At 40.7% G+C, this 27184-nt stretch overlaps 1 protein-coding gene across 5 annotated transcripts in view; it reads right to left on the bottom strand.

The window, feature by feature from the left end:
- Positions 1–27184, bottom strand: part of fynb (FYN proto-oncogene, Src family tyrosine kinase b) — a 77327-nt gene that overhangs the window by 9525 nt on the left and 40618 nt on the right. For 3 of the 5 annotated variants that reach the window (XM_044377240.1, XM_044377238.1, XM_044377241.1), the window contains 7 exons: positions 22827–23083; positions 17557–17653; positions 10408–10506; positions 8817–8920; positions 8274–8423; positions 2958–3122; positions 2444–2599 (listed from right to left, as the gene is read on the bottom strand). In XM_044377240.1, the coding sequence (XP_044233175.1) occupies positions 2444–2599; positions 2958–3122; positions 8274–8423; positions 8817–8920; positions 10408–10506; positions 17557–17653; positions 22827–23073 (1018 nt within the window). In that variant the 5' untranslated portion in view covers positions 23074–23083. The remainder of the gene's footprint in view (positions 1–2443; positions 2600–2957; positions 3123–8273; positions 8424–8816; positions 8921–10407; positions 10507–17556; positions 17654–22826; positions 23084–27184) is intronic. The other 2 variants (XM_044377242.1, XM_044377243.1) reach the window with 2 other exon arrangements.

Genomic DNA, 27184 nt, shown 5'->3' with positions numbered 1-27184 from the left:
GTGTAGTCAAAAACAAGGGCATAAGTCTTGCTTTGAAATGACAGTGAAGTAAACATGCAACATAGAATGAGATCAGGAGACAGTATGAGAATCAGCTTGTTTTTAATTCTCATACACAGAGGTTGTGCTGAAGGATAATTAAATGGGTATGAGATTTAGAGTGGACCTTGATTTGAGATGGCTTTTAAAAGCCAAGAGAGGGATCCAGCAGGGCTTTGAGAGCCACAATACTCCAACACGGGAGCAGATAATCCTTTGTAGGATGATTAACAAAAGCAAGCCTGTAAGCTCCTCACTGGTTGCACGCCAGTTACTGTAACACAGCATGTCTATGCTGCCAATGTGCACTGCCTCGAGCTACTGTGTCAGAGCACGCATAATAAGATATGGATCACTGTAATCACTCCAATAAAGTAGTGCTCCATTTATCTCTTTCTGTCACAGTAATGGATGCAGGAATATTAGTAGTGACCCAAAGGGACAACAGAGCCCATCAGCTAACACTTGGTCTACATGTGTTCGGCGGGTTTGGGGGGGTTTAATTTAAGAGTTAGCTCATAAATCAGAGCAGGCTTTTTCAGTGATGCAGCTGTGCAGACATTTTGGGAGTCGGGGCCAAGCGGGTGATGGTCACCTGCTGGGTGGAGATGTAAAAGGATCCCAGAAACTGGGTGTCATCTGGGAGAAGCCCTCCTCCCAGTATCTGTCCAGCTGGAATATGATCAGAATGCACACGCTCATGTTTTATATATGGAAGAACAAAATGACTGTTATACAAATAAGTAGTAATAAAGTAAAAGATAAATATAAGATATATAATATAAGAAAATATTAAATATTATTAGTTTTAATCTTATATCATAAGTTTTTATTTCAGATTCCCCTTTTCGAAAGTCATTTTTTAGTTCATAATTGAATTTTCTGTAATTACATTTATATTTTAACAGTGTCTCTTTTTATGACAGTAGTGTCACAAATCTGTGCTCCTCAGCCAATTAAAAGGCCCCCAGCCTCTCTTAAAAGGACTGCTACCAAATTTAAAGCCCAACTGACATCACAAAAAATGATGTCAGAGATTACTGAATTACTGAAAGGCAGAAAAAGGTCGTAATGTGGAACAGTGCATGTGCTTGAGTGACAGCAGAGCCAGTGGGTGCATGGAGACACACTATAAAACAATCTGTAAGCTTACAAACTAAAGAGGACAGTCTTTTGTTAGCAGTGCTACTGAAGAATAACCATTTAGCATCTACACTGCACGATGTTGACATTTGCAGCAAAGTTTTTAAGCTGTTCAAAATTCTACAGCAGACTAGCTGATTAGTTATACGGCCTGTAAAATGATTGTCATTTTTCACTTATCTGTCTGTCTGTCTGTTAGCTCATCCAGCGAGCTTAAGTGCAGGATAAGATGTGTCTTTGCTAAGAGATAAGGAGCGGACATTAGCTAGGGAGCTAGAGAGCTAATGTGGGATGTTGTTAAAAGTCTGTGGTTCTTTATGTGTTGTGTCTCCGGTTGCTGTCAAGCCGTTAGTCACTGTCACTGTTAGCTAATGACAGAATGAGGTAAAGGCTTTACACAATACTTTAAAGGGCTTTGACTGGCTATTTGCACTTAACAGCATTCTGATACATGCACAGGGAGAGGGCGCCGTCATAAAATCATAGAATATAAATTTCTCCATCTTGAGTCCATCTTGATTTTTTTTCCCAAAAGAGAGCACAGTACATGTAATTTACAAAATGGATCTGTATGCTACAGTAGAAAGAAACACAATTTAATTTCAGTTAGACTTTAACCAGCTAGCTCCCAACAATGCCACAGTAATTATCAATCAACCAGCTACTGCTGTTGTAAATAAACACAATGCCCAGACACAATAGTGAACCTCTAGTTTTATTTAGCTTAATAAGGCTACATGTTACCTAGTTAGCCAGCTAACTAGCATTTTTACTTAGATTCTTTCTTGGCAGCAAAGTGAAGAGCTAGTGCCAACAGCAGCAGCTAGCTGGTTAAGTTACCTCTGCAGCATTGAGATCCTAAAAACCTTTATAAGAGGAACACCTAACTTTTTATACATTTTACTTTATTAATTCATTTGATAGCTTCTTTTATAATGTCATATTTATTTTTTTAATATCGATCATTTTGGAGTTCCATACTTCAGAGCATATTCAATTAATTACTGTAAATAACAGCAAGAGCTGATTTCAAGGATTATGTGTTACAAAACAAACACGCAAAAATCCTGCGGGAATGCTGGAGAGGGATAAGATAGAATTTGCTTTCATCTCCAATTAGTAAACAAAATTGCAAATTGTTTCTTGCCACATTTATTAGAATGCAGGGAAAAACACTGATGGAAATCTTCATATTTTTTCCCAGGGTGGCCCACAGAGAATTAAAAAGGGGGGGTTGAGGGGGGAGGGGGTGGTCCCTTACCGTAAAACACATCAGCAAAACATCCCGTCCCAAGCTTTACTTCCAACTCAAGTGCGTCTCTGCTGATCTCCCAGGCATCATGACTCAAGCCCATAGTGTCAGGGATGTAGTTCACACACACGCCCGTTAAATTAAAGCACAAACCATCCGCACTCTCTACAGGGGAGGGAAGGCAAGGCACACAGGGTTAACTACCGGGGAGAGGCGCATGCAGTGAGGGACATGGAAGGAGGCCATCTTTAGACTGTGAGAGCAGAGTCTCCTGACACACTGGATGTTTTTCCACATGATTTTGGGAGGAGGGGTCATAAAACCAGAAGTATTTCCCTGGCAACATTCCCAAACTGAGAATTATCAAAATTTCCTGCCCCAGTTTCTCATTTGATCCCCCCACCTCCCCCCGCCTCCCAGACTGGATTATTTGCTTGTGTTTTGGAGTTGGTCTGGTGTCTCTGCTAACTCAGTGTGGCTCCTTCCATGTGGCCTCTTCTTCCAGAGGCGACTGGATCCGTACCCATCCAGACCTCCCCAAACTGCCCGTTCCCAAGACGCTTGATCAGCTGCAGCGACTCCCGCGGGATCTCCCACACGTCTTTGGTTTTGACAGACAGGTCGGCGAGGCGGGGCATCCCTTTGTGGCAGGGAACCACCAAGCGACAGCAGAGCCCCGCGGCTCGGTCTGCGAACGGCGCACAGCGAGGCACAAATAAAAGCAAAAAGAGAGATGTACAGAGAGTTAGCAAAGCATCTGGCAAGAGAGAGAGAGGAAAGCAAAGGATGGTAAAGGTGGATTCTCAAAGCGGCACAACAAGTAGGACAACAGAGAGTGGAGTAAACATCAAAGCTGAAAATCAATTCCTTTCTGTTAACTTCCTGAATGGCACACAGGCTGCTTCCACGGAAGAGGATCCAGCAGTAATCAGTCTAATGTGCTCTTCCTGATCATCACATTAACCAAAGTGCTGCCTGCATGTACACGTTTTAGCACAAGGTCCTCAGAATTTATTCACAGCAGCCAGTGAAGCAGAGATGCTTTCACAGTTCTAACACCTCAAATTCCAACACCTACATCAGTTTACTAATCATGTGGAGTACTACTCAGCCAATTAAACAGTTCTTTAACATCTCCTGGGGCTCTGGAGGAGCTTTGTCAAGTCTGCCAAAATGACCCTGATGACATCAGAGGACCTTTATGGGATGTCATTCCAAATCTCTCTCCCCCCTCATTTCCTGTCACCTCTCTACTGTCAACTTGATAATAAAGGCATGATGGGAAATAAAAAATCTGCAAACAAACAGACAACAACAAAAAAGGGGCATTTATTAGGCAGGGAGCCACTATAGAGTCACATTATGGGAAGTGTGGGATCCAGTGTTTTTGGAGAGAAGGATCTAGCTGCGATCTTGCAGACCAAGCCTAACCCTACACGACACACCCATTTTACTATATGACCCCTACTACCTACAAACCCCTAACACTAACCCTAACCACCCCCCTCCTCATGCCTAAGCCTAACCAAGTGTGTCTGTAGATATCACACGTTTATGCATGCGGCTGCAGCTGGATATATTTGTTTTTGGAACTTGACCTTTACTAAAAGTCATATTATCTGAGCCTCTTCTCATCTTTTATTTTGTGTGTCTCAAATATGTAAACCCAACTGCCAGTGTTATAGTAATACTAGTAACTTGGATAAAGCACACAATAATCCTCGGTTGAGGAATGTCGCTACATTGTTTTTTCTTTCTGACTCGCATTTTATTATTTTCAGAAATAATTTGCACTGTAATATAAAATAAGGCATACAAAAATTATGCATTTCATAATTTTCTATCACTGAATTTCATTTGATGTTTCACTTCCTATGTACAGCCATCTAAGGAGTCCTCTATGTGAAAAAAAAAAAAAAATTATAGCAGTATTCTTGCTGTGGTGGAACAATCTTGCTGAATGAATACACAGTAAAAGTTTCTCATGCTGCTGCTACTGCTGCAGTACCAAAGCAGAAAGTATCAGTGCAGCTCGTAAAAGAAGTCTAGTCTCTATGTTACACTCACTTTGGCAAATGGCATCTTCGACTCACCTATGCTTTACGATAATGATGGTAAATTATGTAAAGAGATAGCTTGGGGCCGTCAGTCGCTCTTCTAGGAAATGTATATGGACACAGTTGTGGTTAAACATAAAGACAGGGATTTTATGCACCGTGAGAAGCATTAACAGTCTGTGGCCTAATGCTTGTTTAGGCGGCTGAGTGGTACTCCAGCTGCTTCCATTTCGATCACTTTAGCTGATGACACCATGTCATCTGTGTCATGAAGTCAAACATCTCTTGCTTTTACTCTGGAGGAAGCTCTTGTGTTTGCCTGTCATCGATTAAGCCAGTGGATTATGGTAGAGTTTCCGTTGATACCTCCAAGCTGATATCTAGAAAGAGCCCCCCTTGCCTACCTTCTAATGCTGAGGGGACAAAGTGACCCCCCTCCCTCTCTGCTGCCAGTGATAAGACTCCAGGGTGATTGCATGGGGCAGTAAAGACGAGATAAAGGCCTGTGTGACACCCGTGGGAGTGCTCAACCTGCAACTCTGCCATCAAAGCCCATCTGGGCTGCCTGCCTGCTGCCTCAGCTGCTCCACTTAGGCATCAATACAACCCTCAGTTCACTCTGCTGGCTGTCATAAAACCTGTCAATATGTGGACTGTATACACACAGGAAACATCAAAACAGGCAGCGTTTCCTAGAAAGACATGGCAGTTTAAAATTATGAATTTCGAGCGATAGAGCTTTGATCGGAGTTAATGAGTTGAAACCATTACTCTCTACTGACAGCTAATTTCATGTTAAAGGAAGAGCCTGTCAGCGATGGATCTTTGCATTGTGCTACATTCTGTAGTAGATCAATTTATTCAACCTCCTAAACTAGACTCTCTGCTTTGGTTTCTTCATAATGATAATAATTGAATATAATGATTTATGACAGTTTTATAATCAATAACCAAACCTGAGCAGATTCAATTTCCAACCTTAGCTCACCTTAGTGTCAGTTTAAAAAAATGACACTCATCTGAGCACATGAATGGATGGGTTGAAAGCAATACATACATACACTGCTTTAATTTTCATTGGGATTGCCTATTTTTTCACAAACCAAAACATATGCTGTCAAAATGCACTGAAAGATGCGATAATCACATAAATGCTTTCAAGTGGGATGATGTAACTTTTGCTGAACAGCAGCCACTGTGTCCACAAGAGGCAATTACAGGATGATGCTCAGTCGCTTTAAAGACATCATCACTGGGCTACGTGACTGAGACCGAGCGGAAGCAGGAAATAACTAAAATGTCTCCTGGTGAAGTACAGTGTGTTTACTCATTGTTGTACTTTCATGATAGTGTTTATGACATGCAAAATATAGTGTACCTATGGAAGGCCATATCCGCCAGGAAAAAAAGATGAAACGTTAGGAATGTCAGAAATACTCATGGTTAGTCAAAATGATGATTTGGTGAGTAAGTCAAATGTTGACTTTTGCTATTAATAATTGTGATTATAATTGCTATTACTTATTATCTCATAATTTACATAAGTCATCATTTTGACACACTATTTCATAATATTGACTTTTAATCTAACATTAGGTAGATTATGTCACAAAGATAGTAAGTCACAAGTTTGACTCAGTTTTAACTAACTTAGTGAATAAATAAAATAATAAATAAAATGTATTATCATTATTATTATTATTATTAGTAAACTCTGTTTTAACTTAGTGAAATCAAAATGAAACAGTAACAGGAAGTCAAATTGTTGACTCACTATCTAATAAATCTAATTATCTTGGCTTAGAAATTGTAAATCCAAATTAGTAACTCGTAATTTTGTTTTACTGGCAGAAACGGGCTTCCATATGTTCCAGTAGTACGTGTAGAGAAGAGACATAAAGTCTCTACTGTTTATAACAGACCAAGTTAGGTTGTAGCAGCAAAACCCCTGAGTGGAATGAATGAATTGAGCAAATGTGTGTTTTATTGTTTATGTATTCAACTTTTCATTTGTAAGAAGATTGTGTTATTTGTTCTTTCAAAAGTTACATAGTCTCACTTTAAATATGATTGGCATTCTGTTGAGCAGCCTCGCTGATTCTCAAGGCCATGTGTTCTTTCTTTCTCATTTAAAAAGGGATGAAAAATAGAAGAAAGCAGAAAGCAATAAAAGCAGGAGCCCTGAAAAGAGTCAAGGTTATTTGCAAAGGTGTGCTGTCGGCTCCATACGTCATCTAGAATGGCGATAAAATGTAGAGGGACGGTTAATGTGCCATGACACAAACACATACAGAAAATCCATGGTGTTGATTTTAGGGCTTAAACATCGATATGTCAATGTGCCAACTGGAGCGTGGCAGGAAAAATATCCTTTTTGCAGTGAGAGGGAGCCAATGAACGGGAGTTACAAAACAACAAATGTAAAAGAACAAATGAGATCACAGACTCAAATACACATCATCATTACTCAAAGACATAGAATAAAAAAAACAACAACACACAAAAAGAAACTCAAACAAGAGATACAGAGAAAGAAATAATGCATGAGTAAAACTAAACCAGTGATCGCTGTCTCATCCCGTAAATCTAATAATCAAATATGTGTGTCGGCGGCACAGATGCTGTGACCATCTCCTGACAGCACACACGGCCAGAATACACACATCTGGATGAGCTCACAGTGATGCAAACTGAAACTCTGACACACTAACTCCCTGTCTCTGTTTGTTCAGGAAGGGCGCTAACAAAACGCCTTTTCCGCTCTCTCTACCACATGATGTTACCTGTTTGCTGCTCTGTTGTGCTGCACTGAAATAAATGCATGTATGTGCAGTAAGGGTGCAAATGTAACCGATCTGACATACATTTCCATTTCTGTCTATATGTGTCTCATGCTAAGTGCAACCTTTTATTCCTGCGTGTGAAATGTGCGTGCACACTAAATGCAATTATTCAGTGTAACAGCGTCTGCGATGCATTTTTGGATCAATTCAAGGAAATGGACACCGGATAGGAAGTGAGACATTGACGTTGCTATTCTGGCTTGTACAAATGGGGCCATGGTGTCAACATACAGATCTTACGATATGACATATATCTCTACAGTAACATATGCAGGTTTCTTTTTTTAATAGAGAGTGGGCAAGGCGGTCCATCATGTATTTTTACTCTGGCCCACTGAGGGGCAGCCTTGGTAGTTTTCTGGCACATTGACATATTATGTTCTCCCAGTGCTGTAGGTTTTATTTAAATCAAAAATACAAACTGCAAATTTTGAGGCTACAATGAAGAACAGTATCTTAATAATACTTACAGGTGTGCCATAGATTCAATTTATTTTAATTTCAGAGATCACTTGGGGTCTCTAAAGTGTAAAGCTGCCTGATGCAGCTTTAAAATCTGCCCTGCAGGTACTCCTGTCTGTATTCACAGCCATTTTCCTCTAAAATATCCTAAAATTTACCAGAATACAATCTAAAATGAGCTGGAACACTCCTATGAATATGCCCTAAATTGAACTAAAATACATTCAAAGATTAACCAGAATAAATCCTCAAATGAACCTGAATCCTGAAATAAACCCTAATGTGAACCAGATTACCTAAAATAAATAACTACCTAGCATTAACTGGAATATGTCCTAAAATTAATCAGACTTGTCCTACAATCAACCAGAATTACTAATCAGAGTATCAGAATAGCATAACCCAGAACATGTTCTTAAAATAAACCTCTACAAACAAAAGCGAAGCGGTCTAAATGTCACTGAAAAGCTTTTATACCTGAGTAGTGCTGAACCAGCTGCTGCAGTGTGTCAAACTGAGCCCTGGTGGTGATGTAGTAGCCCCCACTATCCAGCTTGCGGATCTTATAATGCTTAACATGATCGCCTTTCACATCGTCCCAGTCCCGTATGGACAAGGAGAAGGCACCTGCAGGGAGAGATCATTGTTTGATTAACCAAACATTAAAAACTTGTCAACAAAAAAATACAGTAAAAAACTAAACAAAAGGATGATTTAAATCAGGAAAGGATTTCATAATAGGTAATGCTCACTTTAAGCTCTTAATAACAATTCAGTTTCCATATAAACAGTATTGAGGTTCTATATCCAGCTATAGCTCACACAAAAAGCCATGAGGGAAATATCAGAGCTCAGAAAACCTCCACAGGTCCCACTTGTAATTACACCATCAGGCTGATGTGAATGGTCTCTCAGTGCTTGTAGTAAATCTGACATGGCATACACTTAAACACACACACACACTCTCTCTCACACTCAGTGTCACACAGGTTAATGATGTGAGTGTGTCTGCGGTTTTACCCTTTGTGGTTTCACTCTCCCGGATGAGGTAAGTGCCCCGAGGGTTGCCAGTGGACAGCAGCTGCCTCTCTGCATCCTTACGGCCCAGTTTACCAAAGTACCAGCTGCAGTCAGAGGAGACAAACAGCAGGTTTAGTAGACCAGGATGTACTGCAGCCTCTCTGCTCTGGAGAGTCACTCTAGTCATGCGTAAGCTAAGTTTACTGAGCTGTCATGGTCTGGACTGTTGCTGAAAGTCATTTTGAGAAGGGACCAGAAATGTACAGTCTCTTGTACTCACCTGACTAATGACAAATCACTTTATTCATGCTGATAATGCTTAATGATTTGATGAACATGACTAGTTAAAGTTATGAAGAGATCTTATAATGGTCAGTATGAACAGGAGGAATAATTACATGGCTTTAGAGATAGTAACTGTGATAATTGTAAGAGCTGTTTGGTCTTATTTTTTACAGCTGTTTGCTTTATAATGAATGTGTTGGAGCATTGGAGTAATTAAGTCAGGTTTAGGTTTGTATATTAGCATTTGACTCTAACCCAGCAGCTAGACTGTTACATGGACTGTAACAGTCACAGCCTGCTGCCTTCTTCCCTGCAGACCTATGCATAAATAATTGTTTAGTCACGGTCTATAACCTGGGAAAAAAAATACTTAATTCATAGCAGAGGAAAGAGAATTCTTCAATAATAATGATTTGTTTACTAGAGCAGACAGAAGAGGATCTATTCCTAATGACACTGCAGCAAGAAACAATAGTCAACAGTAAAATTGAAGTGAAACTTTTAAAAATGAATCCTGAAAGCTTAACCTTTCAAAGTTCCTCTCACATGAACTGTAACTGCACACTGAGGGGGAAAAATACACAGGAAATGTGAGTGATACGACACAAGCGTGTTTAGTCTTTCACAGAGGTATCTGTGCTGATAACCAGAGCTGAGCCCACCATCCTCTCTGTTTTTTACTCCCAGCATGCTTCAGTGGGCTCATAATGAGATTCTAAATCACAGAGAACTGACTAAATCTTTACTCAGATAACTTATTCTGACTAATGGATCTGGGTCTGGCGGTGGTTTAGTTCTAAGCAGCAATTGATGAGAAAACATAATATACTTGCTGTATTATTTTACTCCTCCAGTTCCATTCGTCATATGTGTGAAACTCAATGGTTTCTAACTGTAGCCACCCATGCTAAAAATGTATGCACTCAATGAACTGTAAAATAAAAAAAAAAAGAAGCCTGCACCAAGATGTATTTATTTACCTCTCACCCACAGTCTGGCATTTCAAATTCCAAATCCATCTCTTTATAGTGTCACATAAAAGTCATTTTATCAGGCTAATAGAAACGTCCACCCTGCGGGGAAACTGTAGAAGTTGTGGGATGACTATGACTTTTTCTCCTGACTTTCGTCCCTCTGAAGGTTAACTCTGCAAATGCGCGGCTGTCAGTCTGCGGCCTTGTGTCCAGTAATCTCCAGCTACTTCAGAGCACATTCCAGATGAAAGACACCACGCATCTCCTGCGCCAGTGTACCGTGGGTCTCTGAGGAGCATTCACACACACACACACACACACACACTACTTACTCCTCAGCCTGGATGGAGTCCACTGGAGCCACGTAATTACTGGGAATGTAGCCGCTGCCACCGGTGGTGAGCGAGCGAGCATCCCACCAGTCCCCTTCACTGAAAGAGAGAGAGAGGGATAGGAGAAGATGGAAAAGAGCAAAAACAGAAGAAGTGAATTAATACATTTTATTTTGTAAGTGCTGACATGCTGTCTGCCTCTGAACACATCAAAGTAGAGCTCTAGTTTCACTAATAATGTCCATGTGGAAAACATATAGGATCAAGTGAGTCTGTCTTTCAGCAAAGTAGAGGACAACATGTGGCTCTAGAAGGCAGTGTGGGTTTATTTAGCCCTGCAGCAACCTATAATAAAACTGCTTAAACACATGTAAACAGTGTGAGAGTCAACAGGAATCATCAACCTGTTAAAAGGAATGCAAATTATATAAGGAAAAGTTTATTATTTTCTTGATTAATCATTTTGTCTATGATTATGTCAAAAAATTGTGAAAAATGCTTGTTTATAATTTCCCAGAGTCAACGGCGGTGTCTTCAAACAATCCTAAACTCAAAGATATTCAGTTTACTACCATGTATGACAAAGAAAAGCCTTAAATCATCACACTTGAGAAGCTGAAACCAGCAAATTTTGGGTGTTTTTGCTTAAAAAATTACTAAAACAATTACTTGATTATCAAAATAGTTGCCTATTAATTTAATTGCAGCAGCTCTAGAACAGTTCAACACTACCATAACTGCTTATTTGCTTTCAAACAAAATACACACTAATCTAAAAAATAATGATTGAAAAGGTCTGGGAGAGGGAAAATCTTATATTATATTATATTATATTATATTATAAAAACTATGTACTCACAGCAAACATTACACACACAAACAATAGCAGTCCACTAAACATAAATATCAGTCACTAAGTTCATATTGTCCACTTACTTTATTTCTATACATTTTTTTATATTTAGCATAATTTTAAAACAATACAAATAATTTCACAGTTTGAATCCAAACTATTTATTGGCATGTGTGAGATGAGATTATTGGAAGCCATGCAGTAAATGCACAGCTGTAGTCAGGACATAGTTAGCCTAGCTTAGCATAAAGAATAAAAGGAAGAAACTGCTAGCTAGCTTCTAGCCTGAGTGACAAAAAAAGAAAGAAAAGAAAGAAAGAAAGCACATACCAACACCTCTAAAGCTCACTAATTAGGAAATGCTAATGCCAAAGAAAATGTGTGGTTTAAGGAGGAGATACTTGCTGTAACTGTTTCTTTACTAACAACAGATGGGTGCAGTGTTGTCCAACAAGAAGTATATTAGCTCCAACACACAACTCTTCCAGTTTTATGCTAAACAAAGCTAACCACGTCATGACTCCAGCTCCATACAGTATTTAATGCACAGACATTGAGCTTGATATCAATCTTTTCCTTCCACACTAAAATATTTTTAAGTATTTGGAGTCAAATCATGGGACAATTTAAAATGTTGTCCAGTTTATTCAATCTAGAAAATTTCATCAAATAAAAGGACAACAGGAACCTATGGGTGATGTTTATGTTTAGTTGACTGTTATTGGTTGTTGGAAGTATTGGCAGACCATCTATGTCACCTATTCACGTTCTTTCAGTCGTTACGCTAAGCTAGGCTAAACACGTCCCGACCTCACAGAAAGAAAGCAAATAAGCCCATTTGTTAAACTACTTCTGAAGTAAAAACAAAGCTGAAATATTTTCTTGTTTCAGCCTCTGCACTCAGTTAAAAGCGTGTGATGTTGGTGACACATGAATTGAAGTTTAGCCTCTTTGAAAGAGAGTGTCTGCTAAATGTCTAGAATGTGAAAAAAGGGCAGAGGAGGCAGGAAGAGAGGCTCCTTTAAGACCTCTCAGCCTGGACGCCCACACAGCCATTAGTGTCTTTCTCTGATGTCCTCTGTGCATCTCTTCCTCTCTAACCACCAGCTCTCTTCGGGCCCATCCATCCCTCTCTGCACCTCCAAACTCTTTCATCTGTCCAGCCACTCAGCTGCTCCCCCACCATCTTCCTCCTCTCCTTGCATTTCTCATATTTCATCTTTTTTTTCTTTTGTATTCCCACTTTCTGATGCACTTTGAGCTGAAAAAGTCCATCTCACCTCCTTCATATCTTCTGGTTTTAAAAGCTGAGATACAATTTATTTGGCCACAATCCTTTAAGGTACCTGGACTGATAGTTGCATATGAACTTTGATTAAAGTGCGTGGAAATGTATTCATGTATCTACCTTAATATTGATATTTGACAGACAAAAAGTAATGTGGGAATCCCCAGGCTGGAAAGTTTAGTGGCTGACTTATTGTGAAATCTTAAACAAGGCGTGATGACTAAAATGGCAACGTCTGTTTAGAGAAGAAATCACTCATAAAACACTTTTAGGCCCGATTTGGTCATTTTGTAATTTGTTTATTTTTCCTCTTCTCAATAAGTGCTCAAATTCTAAGGATATGATGTCACCTAGAGATATTTCCAGCACAGCTACAGAGTAGTTTGACAGCAGATAAACAGATCCAGGGCTTCTCTCTAGGACTGTCATTTTGTGCCAGTGTTCAACAAACAAGCAAGCAGGTAGAAATCCACTGTAGACGAGGCAAAGACAGCAATTTGTTCACCCACGGTAGCAACATGATGCATTGCAGCCACTCCTCTCTTGACTGATGATCTGTGATCAATCAAATTACCACAAACCAATTGCCACACAGTAAACTGGGGTATTTGAGGCCCCTCATTGTCTGAGGCCCTGGTTAGTAGTTACTACCTGGTTAGTAATCCAGCTTTCAGTAAAATGTTAAAGGCTAGGTTCAGATTTTTAAAGTCTTTATGAACACACAGGATACTTCACAGTCACATGTAGATTTGTTGCCTGGAAAAAAACACTGGCAATAAATGCACAAACAACAACCAGAATGAAGATATCCACTTGATGTATAGAACTGATCAGCTTCACCTGAACTGTAGAATGTATTCTTAGCCATGCTAGTGGCTCTATGGACGCCAATGTCTGTTTGTTGGTCAACTGATTATCTATTTGAGCAGACTCAAATAGATAATGTAATAGATATATCTGAACATCTACTTGATGGATTGGCACAATATTTGGTTCAGACATTCATGGTTCTGATCCTCTGACTTTTCCTCTAGCGCCACCATGATAGATCTCAACTATTGGATTCATTGCTGAGACAAATTTGGTTCATGGTCCCCTGAGGATGAATTGAAATAACTTTGATCTCCTGAGTTTTCTCATTTTTTCCAATACTTTGGTTTACGACCAAACACCCGCTAACTAATGACATTCCCGTCAACCTCAGCTGTACTTTATGTTTAGTGCTAATTAGCATGCTAACACGCTAAACTAACACTGTGAACATGGTTAACAGCATGGCTGTTCATGGACAAGTTGGAAATAAGGAATGAATCAATAACCAATAACTCTTTTAAAATACATATGGGCATTTGAGTGCTGTATTAAGATCGACTTGGATGTGATTCCCATTGAATGGCTGCGCTGAACACTGTGAAGTGAATATACAGTATGAAACATGGTAAGAACAGCTGAGGGTGGAGTTTTCTGTGTTGCCGCTGACATCCATTTATGTTTTCTGTCACTCTTACAGAAACTCTCCCCCCCCATTCATCTGTTTCCTCCCTCCGCCATCACCACTCCTCTCTTCTTCCCGCCTTTCATTCCTCCGCTCTCTTCTTCACACACATCAATATCCAGCTGCCTTAAGGGACGAGCTGCCGGTAGTGGTTTACCATCCTTACCAATGCTTACACATGAATGCACACTCACACATGTTCATTTCCTCTTCCCATCACTGTCTCTCTGACACGCTGTACCACCCAGCGCTTGTTTCTATCACATCCCTCGCACACCAGGAGGGACTGTCTTTGGGTGTGTGTGTGTGTGTGAGAGGGATGCTTAAGACACAGAAAGAGATAGAGAGAGAAAGGGAGTGGAGGAGGGGGTGAGGCGTTGTTGGTCCTTCATTTATGCTGAATAAAGCCATGATGGGGGATCGCCTGGGGACGACATCCCAGGCAGAAACAGGCCTGCTTCCCTTTGTTCATGGAGGATCCCTCAGGAGGGAGGGAGGGGAGGGAGGGGAGGGAGGGAAGGGAAAGATGGAGTCTCAACAATCTGCCTTCTGAGGGAGAAAAGTATGCAGAAGTGAGAGGATGTGTTTGTGTGGTATAATATGTGTCGGTATGTGTGTGTGTGTGTGTGTGTGGAGCCGAGGAGACATAAACAGACGGGGCGGGGTGGGCCCCAGTCTGTCCCGCTACCTCTTTTGTCTTCACAAACAAACCCCCTTAAACCAACTCTGCTGTGCCGCAAAAGACAGAAAACAACAACAAGAGTAAACAAAGAACCTCCCTCCTGTCTCCAAATGGATTCAAATCCTCTCTCCCCGTGGTGACTGCTGATGAGAGAATAATTAAACATAGGAACGTGTTGACTGAGAGGAGTCATACAGGCAGCCATTCACTAGGCCACAGTGTGTTTATTCATAGCCTGCAGTTGAACCAGAACAATACTAATTTCATTTACTAACAGCGTAGACTTGTAGCATTCAAGTAAAAACAGGAGCTATTTCCTAAAGCTTCACAATAACACACTCGCGGAGGTTTATAAAAAGCTTGAGTCTTCTAAACATCCAGGGATGGAGGCCTGTTTCCTGAAGGATGCCATCGCAAAACAGGAGGAACGGGAGAAACAGTGCCTTCTGTCAGCTGAGGCGGCGGTGCTGGGATCTCTGGTGGTCGCTTCACATGAGCGGCATCTGTCAGTCACTTCCTGCCAGCTCTGACAGCCTGGAGCTGATGAGGGTTTAAAGGGTTTTTTTTTTTTACGCCTTTTGTCCAGCAGGGGTCAGTGTGGCTAGCTGGAAGAAGCTGAGTAAACATATGATGCTGGTGGAAGCAGAGAGGTGTGGGCGGACGGAGGGAGGTGGAGAGGAGAGGAGAGGAGAGGAGAGAGAGTGGTTGAAGATGCAGCTCTGACCTGTCCACGCTGAGGAGGAGGAGTAGACAGAGAAATAAAGAGAGAGAGAGAGAGAGAGAGAGAGAGAGAGAGAGAGAGAGAGGAGGTGGAAGAGTAGGGGGTAGAGGGGGGAGTTGGGGACGGTGTCTTCCTGCTCTGGCGGAGGCCCAGCGGGGAGCGAGGTGTGCGATGGAATGTGTAAGACGCTGGCTGGGACAGGATGCTGACTGGGTGTGGTGAGGAAGAAGACTGACCTTGCTGGGCCAAAGGCTGAGGTGATCAGTCAGCCGTTGTACAGTAGACAGCTTTTACAGTGAATTACTTAGAGGACATGAGCATTAACAATTTATATTTGAGATACTGTGTGTTTGTGTGAAAGCAGAGTTTCTGCTTGTTTAGACACTTATGTGTCATTTTAGTTTGTTGTTTAGATATTCATCGTTATTTACTGATGTATTTATTAATGAATATACTTATGACCAATTCCATTAGCTTATAGCCTTTACATGTTTTTAGCTTTAGCTCCTATCTGCTGTATGTTTATCTGTTGATCTGGGTTGTCAGCTGCTGCATACAATTGTCCGTACAGGGATAAATAAAGTTTAACTGAATTGAATTGGATGATAAAAACACTAGTGCTGCTAGTACTAGCAATGTTTTGACTGCTATTATACTAATGTTAGTACCACCTGCGTCAACTCATCAACGCACGGCAAGGGTGTGATCTCCGCTAGGGATGGGCGGGGGAGGAATTTGTGCACTTTGTGTGCTTTTTTTCTCCTGGATTCCACCTCTCAGTCTACATTCAGGCTGCCTTACAGTGACTGGGGTCATAGCCAGGTTTTTAGAAATACTGAGGTTATGAGTCAGTGTCCTCGATGCCCTACCGACACCAAAAAGAAACTCTTTCAAATTTCAGAAACATTTGATTTAACAGGTTTGTAACTTCCTAAAAACTGCCAAGTTTGTCTTCTGAAAAGAATTTAAAGAATATAAATTGCATTTCAATAGTTTCCATTTTCAGTTGAAGAACCAAATAATGAAACCAAACCTATGCCATTGCATTTGGTTATCCAGAATCCACTGAGCTATAGGACTGCATTTAAAACAATGTCCACTTCTCGAAGTCACCTCCCAGCTGTGTACGCACCTATCTGTACAGATATCAGAGATCTAGCAGCGGTAGCAAAGGCTTCATATAGGTAATCAGCTCAATTATGACACAATGCAATCAGAGTAAACCTGCCATCCCTCCGCAGCCTAATTACAATAAAATCCAAAGGAGAATAGGGTCAGAGCACAGTCCCAGCAGTCTCCCCGCCCCCTCAAATGTCACTGCACCACTGCAGAAACCCAAACAAACAGAGAGGCAGCTGAGGATCACGCCAGTAGGCTGAGACGCAGCCCCGTGTAGACAGAAAGAAAATGAAAACCATCCGCAAGCTGAGGCCAGGATGGTTAAAGAGCTGGCAGTTGATCATGCCTCTCCATCCACACACACACACACACACACACACTGGTCTTGTGCAGTTCTGCTGACTGGAAGAAAGACTAGCCAACATCACTGTGGGTGTAACAGGGCACTTCCTGTTCAAGTTCAGAGGGAAGTCTTGAAGGAACACCACACTCATCACTGCCGGCTGGACACCATGCTCCACCCTGACTAAACCTTAAATAAACTGTGTTTACTGCTGATTGTCATATTGCATATTCAAACCACCACTTTTACCTCATTTTGAAATGCTTTGCACCCTCTAATATAGTGTCCTATATAAAGTTGCTGCCAATTCTGACTTTCTTAACAATTTTCATTGTATTTAAGCCTTTTTTCATGAGTAAAATACTTCAGTTTTCGGTGTTGCGGTTGCAACGGTTGAACATGGTTTTTATAGTTTTATAGTTCCACAAACTGAAGTAAAGCAGATTTATTTTGGGCTTTAGCTCACTCCAGATTATGAAACCAAAACACTTCTTTTCTGTGTACAAGCTGCCACTTTTACCTCAGCTAAAAAAGCCCCAGTCTGCTCTCCTCCCAGCAGCTAGCACCATGCCCTTTAAGACAGTGATAAATAGAAACTTGCATTCCTCCCGAGTGCAGACAGCCAGATAAGCAGCTGTAGCGACTTACGTGCTGTTGATAATCTGGAACCTTTCTCCTTTCCTGAAGCTGAGGTCGTCTTCTGTCCGCGCCTCATAGTCATAAAGTGCCACAAAGAGGGTGACTCCTGCAAGAGGGTTAAAAACAGAGCGTCAGCACTCAGCAGATTAGTGAGAGAAAATGAAGTTTAGATTCACACACTGAACTCACGGTGCACTGGAAGCTCCAGTACACTGAGTAAATTAGGACCAATCTCTGGTATGAATGTAAGTCAGTCGTCTTGACTTTAATGGGAATTCATCAAATTTTACAGGTGATAAATGATGATCAAGGTGAATGGAAAGAGGCCACCCAGGAAGCAAAGGACGTTTCAAAGGCATTTCCCCACAACCAAACTTATGTGCTGCAAATTTTGATTAGTCATGTTTCTGCGTTCAACACATGCTCTGGTGGTTGCCCTTATTTTTATCCACACTAGTGGCTGGGCTCCGGAGATGGCAATTTCCACCACTTTGGTCAAGACTGAAATATCTCAGCTACTATTGAATGGATGACCATGAAACTTTGTCCAAACATTAATGGTTCCCACAGGATTAATCATAATAACTTTTGGGTTCCCCTCACTTTTTATCTGGCGTCAGCAGAAGGTCAATTTTTTTTTTTTTTTATATATCCAGTGAAATATCTGAACATCTACTCAATGGAATGACACATAATTTGGCACAGATATTCATGGCTCCCAGAGGATCCTAATGACTTTGATAATCCTCTTAACTTTTCCTCTAGTGCCACCCGAAGTTTTTTGAGTTTTTTAGTGAAATGTTTCAACAACTATTGGATGGATTAACTAGCATTGCTGAGGCCTAAAAATGCTTGAAACAAAGTGCTTGTTCGATTGTCTAACAGCGTTGGAAATCCCTATCTTATCCCTATCCCCCAAAGTCCAAATATGGGGGCCTGCTTCTGACCAACTTTCTGAAACAGACAATAAGACAATTATGGCCACTTTATGCAGTAATTGGCCAAGTGTGTGGAGGTGTGGAAGTAGGTGGGGTTTGAACTCCCGTCACTTTTTGTGTGTACAACCGAGTGCAAAAACATGAATGCCTAAGACTACAAAGACCTCAGAAGGGCATAAAATTCTTGGAGAGAGATCGGGGGGTAGTGGGATGCAGCCTGGAGGAGGCTATGAAAGCAGGCTTTTTGTAACACTATAAATAATTTTGCTTTTAGACATGGTCAGACGACATATTGTGCAAACTTGTTAGTGTCACGAATACTGAACCGTTTAGTGCTGTTAACCTTTGTTCACTGTAATCTGTTGCCATCGCAGCCTTCTTGTGGTAGAATTGGCTTCACAAGGGCAGAATAATCTTTGCAGAATCAAACTTCTTTTCACAAAGTACCTGAAGTCACCTTTCCCCACTGACTCTTACCCCCACCTACATCTCCCTCCACCAATGCTACTAATTTTACTCTCATCACAAAGTAACAAAGAACAGTATCGTACTGTAGCTCTTATTTTAACTTCTCAAGGTAGCAATTCTCTCAGAGGAATATTTTCTCACCCTTCCACTCCTTCTTATTGCTTACTTGTGGTAAATTTGAAAAAAGATTGTAGGATGTGTTAACAGATAAAAGCAGGAGGTAAACAATAGAAATGATATTGAGAGGTAGAGAAAAACTCAAACTGTTTAACTACCTCTCTAGTTGAGGTGTGCAGAACGTAAATATTACTGTATAAAATAGCCTATAGTATGAAGATATAATCATAGAGGAACAAAAAACATTTTGTAACAAAATGAGCACATAGGTGTGAGATCTCGGGAGCCAAGCTAAAACAGTGTATCCAGATTTCATCTAAGTACTGCTTCTATTTCATTTAAAATGTAAAAATTACATTCTGAAAAGATGGAGCATTCATTCTCACTTACTTTGATTGAGGTGACAAGGTTATATGGTAGTTTGACAACTCCTACTGTAATTGAAACCACTTGCTAAATCCTTCTAACCACTGTCAGTGAATAAGACACTGAGTTCTTTACTGGTTGACTTGTGTGTTTCCCTTAATCAGAAAAAATCCCCAAATCCCTACAGAACCATTTCAGCGGAGTTGGAAAGGTGCAACATTGCCTCTTTCTACTGAGTGTTTTTACTTGTCTGAAGCAAATCCAGCCCTTGAACTGACAGTTATGTGAACCCAGCTTTGCAGGGCAGTCAGGGGGTACTTCAGAAGTGTAACAATCCAGTGAAGCTGGGATTTGGCTTGTCTAAATCCAGTTTGACCCATCAGTTTCCATCAGACAGGCTAAAACCTCTCTAAATAAAGAGCCGTTCCAGTATTATCTAACCAACGACTGCCTTCACTGACAAGACAGGGAGCATTATAGTGGGGAAAATACAGCAGAAGTTGTTTTGCAAATAGACTTTTCATGTCCAAAATCCCCAATACAACTTCAATTTACTTAATGGAAATGATCAGACTATAGCAAAGAGTATTTATAAAAAATTATATATATCAATAAATGAGAATAAACAGGAACTGCAAGCACATGACAAATAACACAGAAGTGGAAACCCCCTTCTCCCAGAAAGCTGAATATTTGGCCTAAAGAGGCGACTCAGAGTCAACTTGGAAAATTCAGATTTTCAGCCCTACTTATATTTAGGATGTATGATGTTCATTGTCATCGTGTCATTTACTTGAGTCAGAAAATTCTAATTTGGGTAACGTGGTGGAGCTGAAATGTGGTGAAAAATATCTGAAACTAATACAAGTGAGTGTTAAAGGTCTAGAGACCAGCCAATCAAGTCTAACACACCGACAAACATCTGTATTGAAACCATCAAGCTCAAAAAAGGAAGTTATTTCTGTACCTTTCACTTTCACTGTAACTTTCTATTAGGCCATCGTGTTTTGTAGAAAATATGTATTGACTGTATTTCTAGAAAGAGTCTGTGCATTTTCCCAAACTTTGAGATTTTTCTTGGGTCAGCGGGATCCATTGGAAGTACTGAATCTTAAGATACGTCTACACTGTTTTCACCACTCAGTCATGGTGCTTGCTGTTCAGGCAGGAGTCACATCCCATTAATACACTGACTCTCATGAATCAAAGTTCGGCTTATCTGAGAGTTTGTTTACAACCTGGCTGATTGTGCGACCATTTATATTTCTTATCCCATTTGACTTCTTTGTAGCAATGCTGCCGTATTCCCAGCAATTAACTCCAGTAATTAACTTGGTTAATTGAGGAATGATAACCAAAACTACAAAACTATGAACCAACCTGTAATAAACTCAAATGATCCTTTAAGAGGTTTGAACTCCTGAGTTATTTGGACATCAGACAAGGAAACTCAAGCAGACCCATCAGCGTTGAGATAAGACAAGAAGCAGCACTCAAAGTGTTTCATGGCTCTCAGTGTTTGACAAATGGAAGTTGAATGGGCACTTCTTCAAAGTCCACTTAAACGCTCTTGATCACATTTATTCAAGTCATTTCACTTCAGACACTCTCACCAGGCGAAGTCTTTCTGGGAAACAGTGTTGATATGAAGAGGGCTAGTCAGGCTCTTGCTGATAGGACTGCAGATAGGAGGGACTTGCTGCTATTGATGTGATAACAAACAGAATGTTCAAAAAACAATGTCTGATTGAAACACTTTGGGTTTCTAACCTTCGCAACAGTAACTCTGAGTGAATTGCAGCTGGAGTTTGCAATGTTCCAATGTTCCATTAGGTCAGTAGAGGTGGGTGCTAGGTATAAACTGGTTTATTGACTCATTTTAGAGTTGTTTGCCGGGATCCTACTCAATTAGTTACGTAAGGTCATGGGACTAGCTGTGAATTTCCATTTGGGGAAATGACACGAGGAAAAGATCAACTGATAATCAATAAGATGTGTGATGCCAACTGCAATTTGTGTTCCTCTGTGATGTGACTGAAGGGGGTTGGACTTTGTGGCTGTGTAGCAAACAAGCTGGGCTGCTGTGTTATAACAGAGGTTGAGAAGGAAGGGCGGCTTATGTCCAAATTTCCCCACCAAGAGAAAATTAAAAAGCTAAACCCCTCTCTGCTCCTCTGCCACTGTGTGGATTTGGATTATACAGCGCAGAAAATAATCCACACTTTGAGGGAGAGGACTCCTGCTAAGTTGAGTGGAAATGCTGAGTTCCTCTGCCGAGCAGCCTGGGCTCAGTCAAACATAAAGGAAATCCTGAGTAGGAATATTCCCATCCTAAACAATGAGCCCGGCGCACAAAGCCCTGTGCTAATGCAAGCCGGACGTTCCTGACAGGGCCGGGCTGGGCTGGGGTCGGGAGTGGGGCTGTAGCAGGGGCTGCGAGGTGAGGATTGTCAGGATTTTGGGATGCTTTAGGAAGTCTTTAACTGCACAAAGAAGCCCTCTGAGTCTGTGCTTTTGCAGACGGAGGTGTATGTGTGTGGGCGGCTGTGAGCGAGTGTACTCATACAACTATCACTGGGCGCATAGGAAACTGTAACTGTGTGGAAGTGAATTAAAGAGAAATGACCTTCACACTCTTACTTTTCCTCTTTTGTCCAACAATAAAGACTAATATCTTTGGGATGTACCTCCACTGAATGATTTCCTGTCCATGACATAAGCTCAGAGCAACATGTGATAGATAGCAACATGTGATTATTCTCTCCGTGTCTCCAGAACTGATCAGATACTAAACATGTTACATGGTGCATGTTGGTGGCGTTAACCTATTCTACATTTTCCCTCTGCTTCATCTTGTACCTATAAGCAACAGAAATGAGTTTCCTTTGCAGGGTGTCTGGCTAATATATGCTGTATTATGCTGTGTGATTAATATGTATGTCTTTTTTAATCACTCTTCATTAATTTCAAGTTGATTGGTGTGAGTGTAACTGATTATATCTGGATAGTGCTGTCTTTAATCCATCGAGAGGAAGATGATTAACATTGATGATACCGCAAAGTTCATTAAAAAAACACTTGATGAAAACAAGCGAACTGATACATTTGCTCTTACGTTTGATTTTGTTTTAAAAAGATATGAATTGTTTGATCAAAACAGAAATGATGCGTTGAAGGCAGTTATCACTAATTAAAACAAACATGATTTTTAAACCTCATTATCATTCATCGAGACTTTCCCTTTTATCATTCACGTTTGCACTGGGGTTACTATTTGAAACATGTCAGAGAGCTTAATATTAGATTTTTATATTCGAACGGAAACAAACAGGATTAAAACTCGGTCTTCGCACCTCACATGCATTGAACAAAGCACATCACGGCGCTTACCTGTCCCACCACGAGTCCTCAGGGTTCCAGTGTGAGAGGAAGTGTTGACCCCTCCGAAGACGGTCATCCCCTGTCCGACGGGGGCGTGGAAGTTGTTGTAGTTTGGGATGGCGGTGACCCCGAAGTTGGGGTAGTGCTGCGGCGTGGGGTCGGCCCCATAGCGGTAGCCCGCTCCCTGGGAGATGCTGGTGTCTCGGTCGTCTGTGAGTTTGGTTGCTTCCTTATCCTTGCATTGCACACAGCCCATTATCTATAATCTGTAGACGACAGGAGAAAGAATAACAGATGTTAGGTTAGTTTAGAGGAGTCTGGTTGACTTCGGCGATAAATAGTTGAAAGAAAGTGATAAGAGTAATCAAAATACATATTCATAAAAACAGAATGACTGTGCAGCTGAGATAAAAAAAAACCTCCAGAGATTTAGAAAAGACAGCAGGTTGAGGATCTTCAAAGACTCATTTGGATCATAACTGCATGACAGTGGAAGATTACATCAACAATATGAAATAAAATGTGATACTGGGCAGGAGACAAAACACAAACAGGCCTAAAGAGCCTTAATGCAGAAAAACATTCAACTTATATACTATAAGCCTGACTGCTGGTTCAATAAGATGAAACATGCTGTCTGGAAGAAGATCGAGCTGACAGAAAAGCACTCGACCACACAGCAAAGCACAGCAAACAGAACAGAACTCATCGCTCTGTTCAAGGTTTTCACTTCACATTGCTTTCTCTACAGATGACATCCTTCTACTGATTAGCACTCTGGTCTGGGAAGCAGGGACCTTTTTTTTATTGCCTGACACACAGCTTGGTCTCTGGATGACTCACACAAACAGTGTGTCTCTTTCATGGTCAGGAGGAATAACGGCTCCTATCACACTGATGTCAGGGAGGCTGGCTGGAGAGAAGGGGAGATGTGGAGGCACTGCTCTGTGCTGTCAACATCACCCGGTTGATCTTAATGGAGAATGGTGGGAGGAAAGTGTCGGCGACTGGACTGGTTTTATCACAGTGCTCAGCAATCAAACTGCCGTGCAGGAAGTAAGGCTCTTCACCATGTCTGGACTGCATACAGCCCTTTTCTTTACTGAGCAGTCTTCCTATCATTTTTTAATTTTTTAAATTGAGATAAATAATATACATATACAACACATATTGTACAGACTGTATTTTCTCTAATAGTGGCCGGTATTCAATTAAAAGCTGGGTCTCAAATAATGGCCGGGGGTGTGGTCCACACGAACAAATATAGGCCGGGTAGGAAAAAAACAAGGGTGGATTAAGGCCATATTCAGACCAAATCAGGTGTAGTATCGACAAGTTCCACAAGATGACGGTAGCTATATTTGAGGTACCATATAGGTCCTGTGCAAGTGTCAGTGACTAGATTTTCCATAACTATTAATAAATTCAAAGAGACAGTTTTGCAATATGCAGAGGAAAATTAAGGAGCGAAAGCGGCAAGACATTTTGACACTGACCTGATAAGAATCAGATACTGGAAAAAACAGAGGCGTGAGCTGCTGTTAGCTGACAAGAGGAGAGCACTCCTCTGGCCATTATTAGAGAAAATACGGTACCTACATTCATGCACACACATGTTTCTGGAGGTCATACGTTGTTATAAAAATTATGATTGCACTGTGTATGAGTGTTACTATTTTATCTAGATCATGATAAATTGTTCCTGTCTTGTACTGCAACTCTGCAACATCAGCAGACTTATCGAGGTTAAAGGAAGTTCAGTACTATATTTGAGGATGATGTAGAAATTAAAATGCGTTGGAGAAAGGGTGAGACATGTCATCTGGGGGTCAGTTGGGCAAGATGGCTCCTGGACAGGAGAACTGAAAACACACATGATGTTATCTATGAGTCTGTATTTTGATAGATTAAGAAAAGAACTGTAACGCCCACTTAAGGAGTATAAAATGGAGTTGTTGTCAGTATATTGAGGTCATAACTGGGTCATAACTGGGTAACATAAGTTCATCCGTGGCCCACACATCCCTCCACAGCAGAACATAGCATATTGGTTAATTTAAAGATGTCAAAAGCTGAAAATCCAGACTTCCAACTGGAGAGGCTGAGTTGCACATACAGTTATGGCTACACACACTGTAAGCGTGACATAGATTGTACAAAAATATGGATATGAAGTTGGTGATGCTGCCAACAGGCTACTTAAAGTGGCACTCCGGCGATGTAGTTGCACTTCCATAAAGTAGAGGGATTCACAAGGGACAGATTAAAAACAGAATGGCCAAAATGTAATCAGCAGAGGTTGAGATATCTTGTTTTTAGTCCATAGGATGCACCAAGCTTCAAGAAAGCTGAATCCTACAATTCCCATAATGCAACCAATAGCATTTTTTCTTCCTTGATTGGTTAACACGCATGTAGTTCAAACTCCACATCTCCAATTGAGTGTGAAAGTTAATTCTTGACCTTGCAAACTGTAATTGACAAGACAAACTTAACTCAAGGTGTACTAACTAGCTTTTATCAGGGACAACTGAGCCAGCTCCACTCGCTATGAGGACCATGATATGTGGTTGAAAGCTCTAGAAAAAAAGCTAGTAAATATATCTTGAGTCATAGAAAAATAATTTAGTCAATCATGCGCATGCACCAGTTCGTCTCCAGGCTCACACTGAGATGACCCCTAATGATATCATAAAGTCTGTGTAGTCTGTCGTCCATTGAGAGAGAGATTATCAACACTGCTGTTACCACAAATGAGTATGAAGGATGGAGATTAGTAAATAATTGATAAAAACAGATTTGATAAAAGTTTCATTGAACTGATAATGTGCTCTTGAATCCTAACATGTACTTGAAAAAAATCATGAATGATTTGATTAAAAAAAAAGATTAATGCATTAAAGTCAGAACCATCATTTAATGAAAACAGCCTTGATTTTACAAACCTCATTATCATCCATCACATCTTTGCCATTTATCATTTAAGTTTGCACAGGGCTGAGTATTAAACACATGTCAAAGAATTTATTATTTGATTAGTACGTCCCATGACTGGTAAACTGATCATGATGAATGAAATCATTGGAATTTCCTTTAAAAGAAAAGTTTTTAAAAAGGTTTGAAGCTCGGATTTGGGTTCACTTTGAGGTGAGGTTGCAGAGGTAAAGCAAACACACTCCCAAACATACTTCTTTTAAATCCTTAATATTTCCTTAGTTTTACATGTCAAAGTCAATTTACTCATCTTGGGGAGTACTATACAGGCCGTGAGAAACAAATGTGTAATGTCTTCTGTGGCTCTGGAGGAATTAAGTCAAACTGGGGGCACAGAGTTTGAAAAATATGGGTGTTTACCATGCTGGAAGGGTCTAACATTGCCATGAAGTTGCATTGTGGGAAGTGTAGGATACTCGTACTAGGGATTTAATTTCCCTCTTACAAGTCTCTTAATGTAATGAAAGTGCAGTAATACATTGCTGGAGTAATCTGTTAAGGGACATCTGCACAAGACTATTAATCAGGTAATTTCTGCATTTCAATGCAGAGTTGTGGCACTGTATAAAATCTATACTAGCTATGCAACAGGACAGCCCTGTTGCATAGAAAGATGAATGTTTCTGCTGTACACATGTTTGTGGGTAATAATGTAGATACAGCTCCAGACTGCAGACTAGAAAACATCTTGAAATACTTTCGGAATAGCTCATTTATGACTAAGCTATGATGGTCTTTCCCTCAACAAAATTAAATGCTGAGATTTTTTTTAAAATGACTTGAGCTCCACCGCAGCGGGGAACAAGATTAGCCTTGGACAATTTTCCCAAATTCCCAAAGGAATTAATGCCATCTAATTGTTTCTCTGCAAAACAACTATGAAAATACCAGTGTGTCAGTATGGTATATCAGTGCAGACACGACGGGTGATAAATCCAGGCTCTCCTTGGAAGACGGAGTGCCGGTCTGGCCTTCAGCTCCAGTCTGTCCCCAAATGTGTCACTTGAGAATATATTTCACTCCCTGCTCTTTCTTTCCCTCCCCTTCTTTCCTTCTGTCTTCTCAGTCGCCTCATCTCTGACTGCAGCCAGAGGAAGGAAATTTATTCACTTGTGACACACTGTGAGGACAAGAGAGAAGAATAATGAAGGAGAGGCGTGGGTTTCCCCATCTTTGCAGCAGCAATAAACAGGTGGGGGATCATGGGGAGGAACATCACTCTTCTACTAATCAACACTTTGACTGACAAACAATAAGCACTCTAAACTGAGATAATCACAAACTAATCTAAAGACAAGCTGAAGACAAGAGGCTGAAAAGATGAAAGACTCCAACCAACCAAACAGCAACACAATGACACAATATCAGTCTTC

The sequence above is a fragment of the Thunnus albacares genome, chromosome 16 (genome assembly GCF_914725855.1).
Source record: "Thunnus albacares chromosome 16, fThuAlb1.1, whole genome shotgun sequence".
NCBI classification, from domain to species: Eukaryota; Metazoa; Chordata; class Actinopteri; order Scombriformes; family Scombridae; genus Thunnus; species Thunnus albacares.
This window is presented reverse-complemented; position numbering and strand designations above follow the sequence as displayed.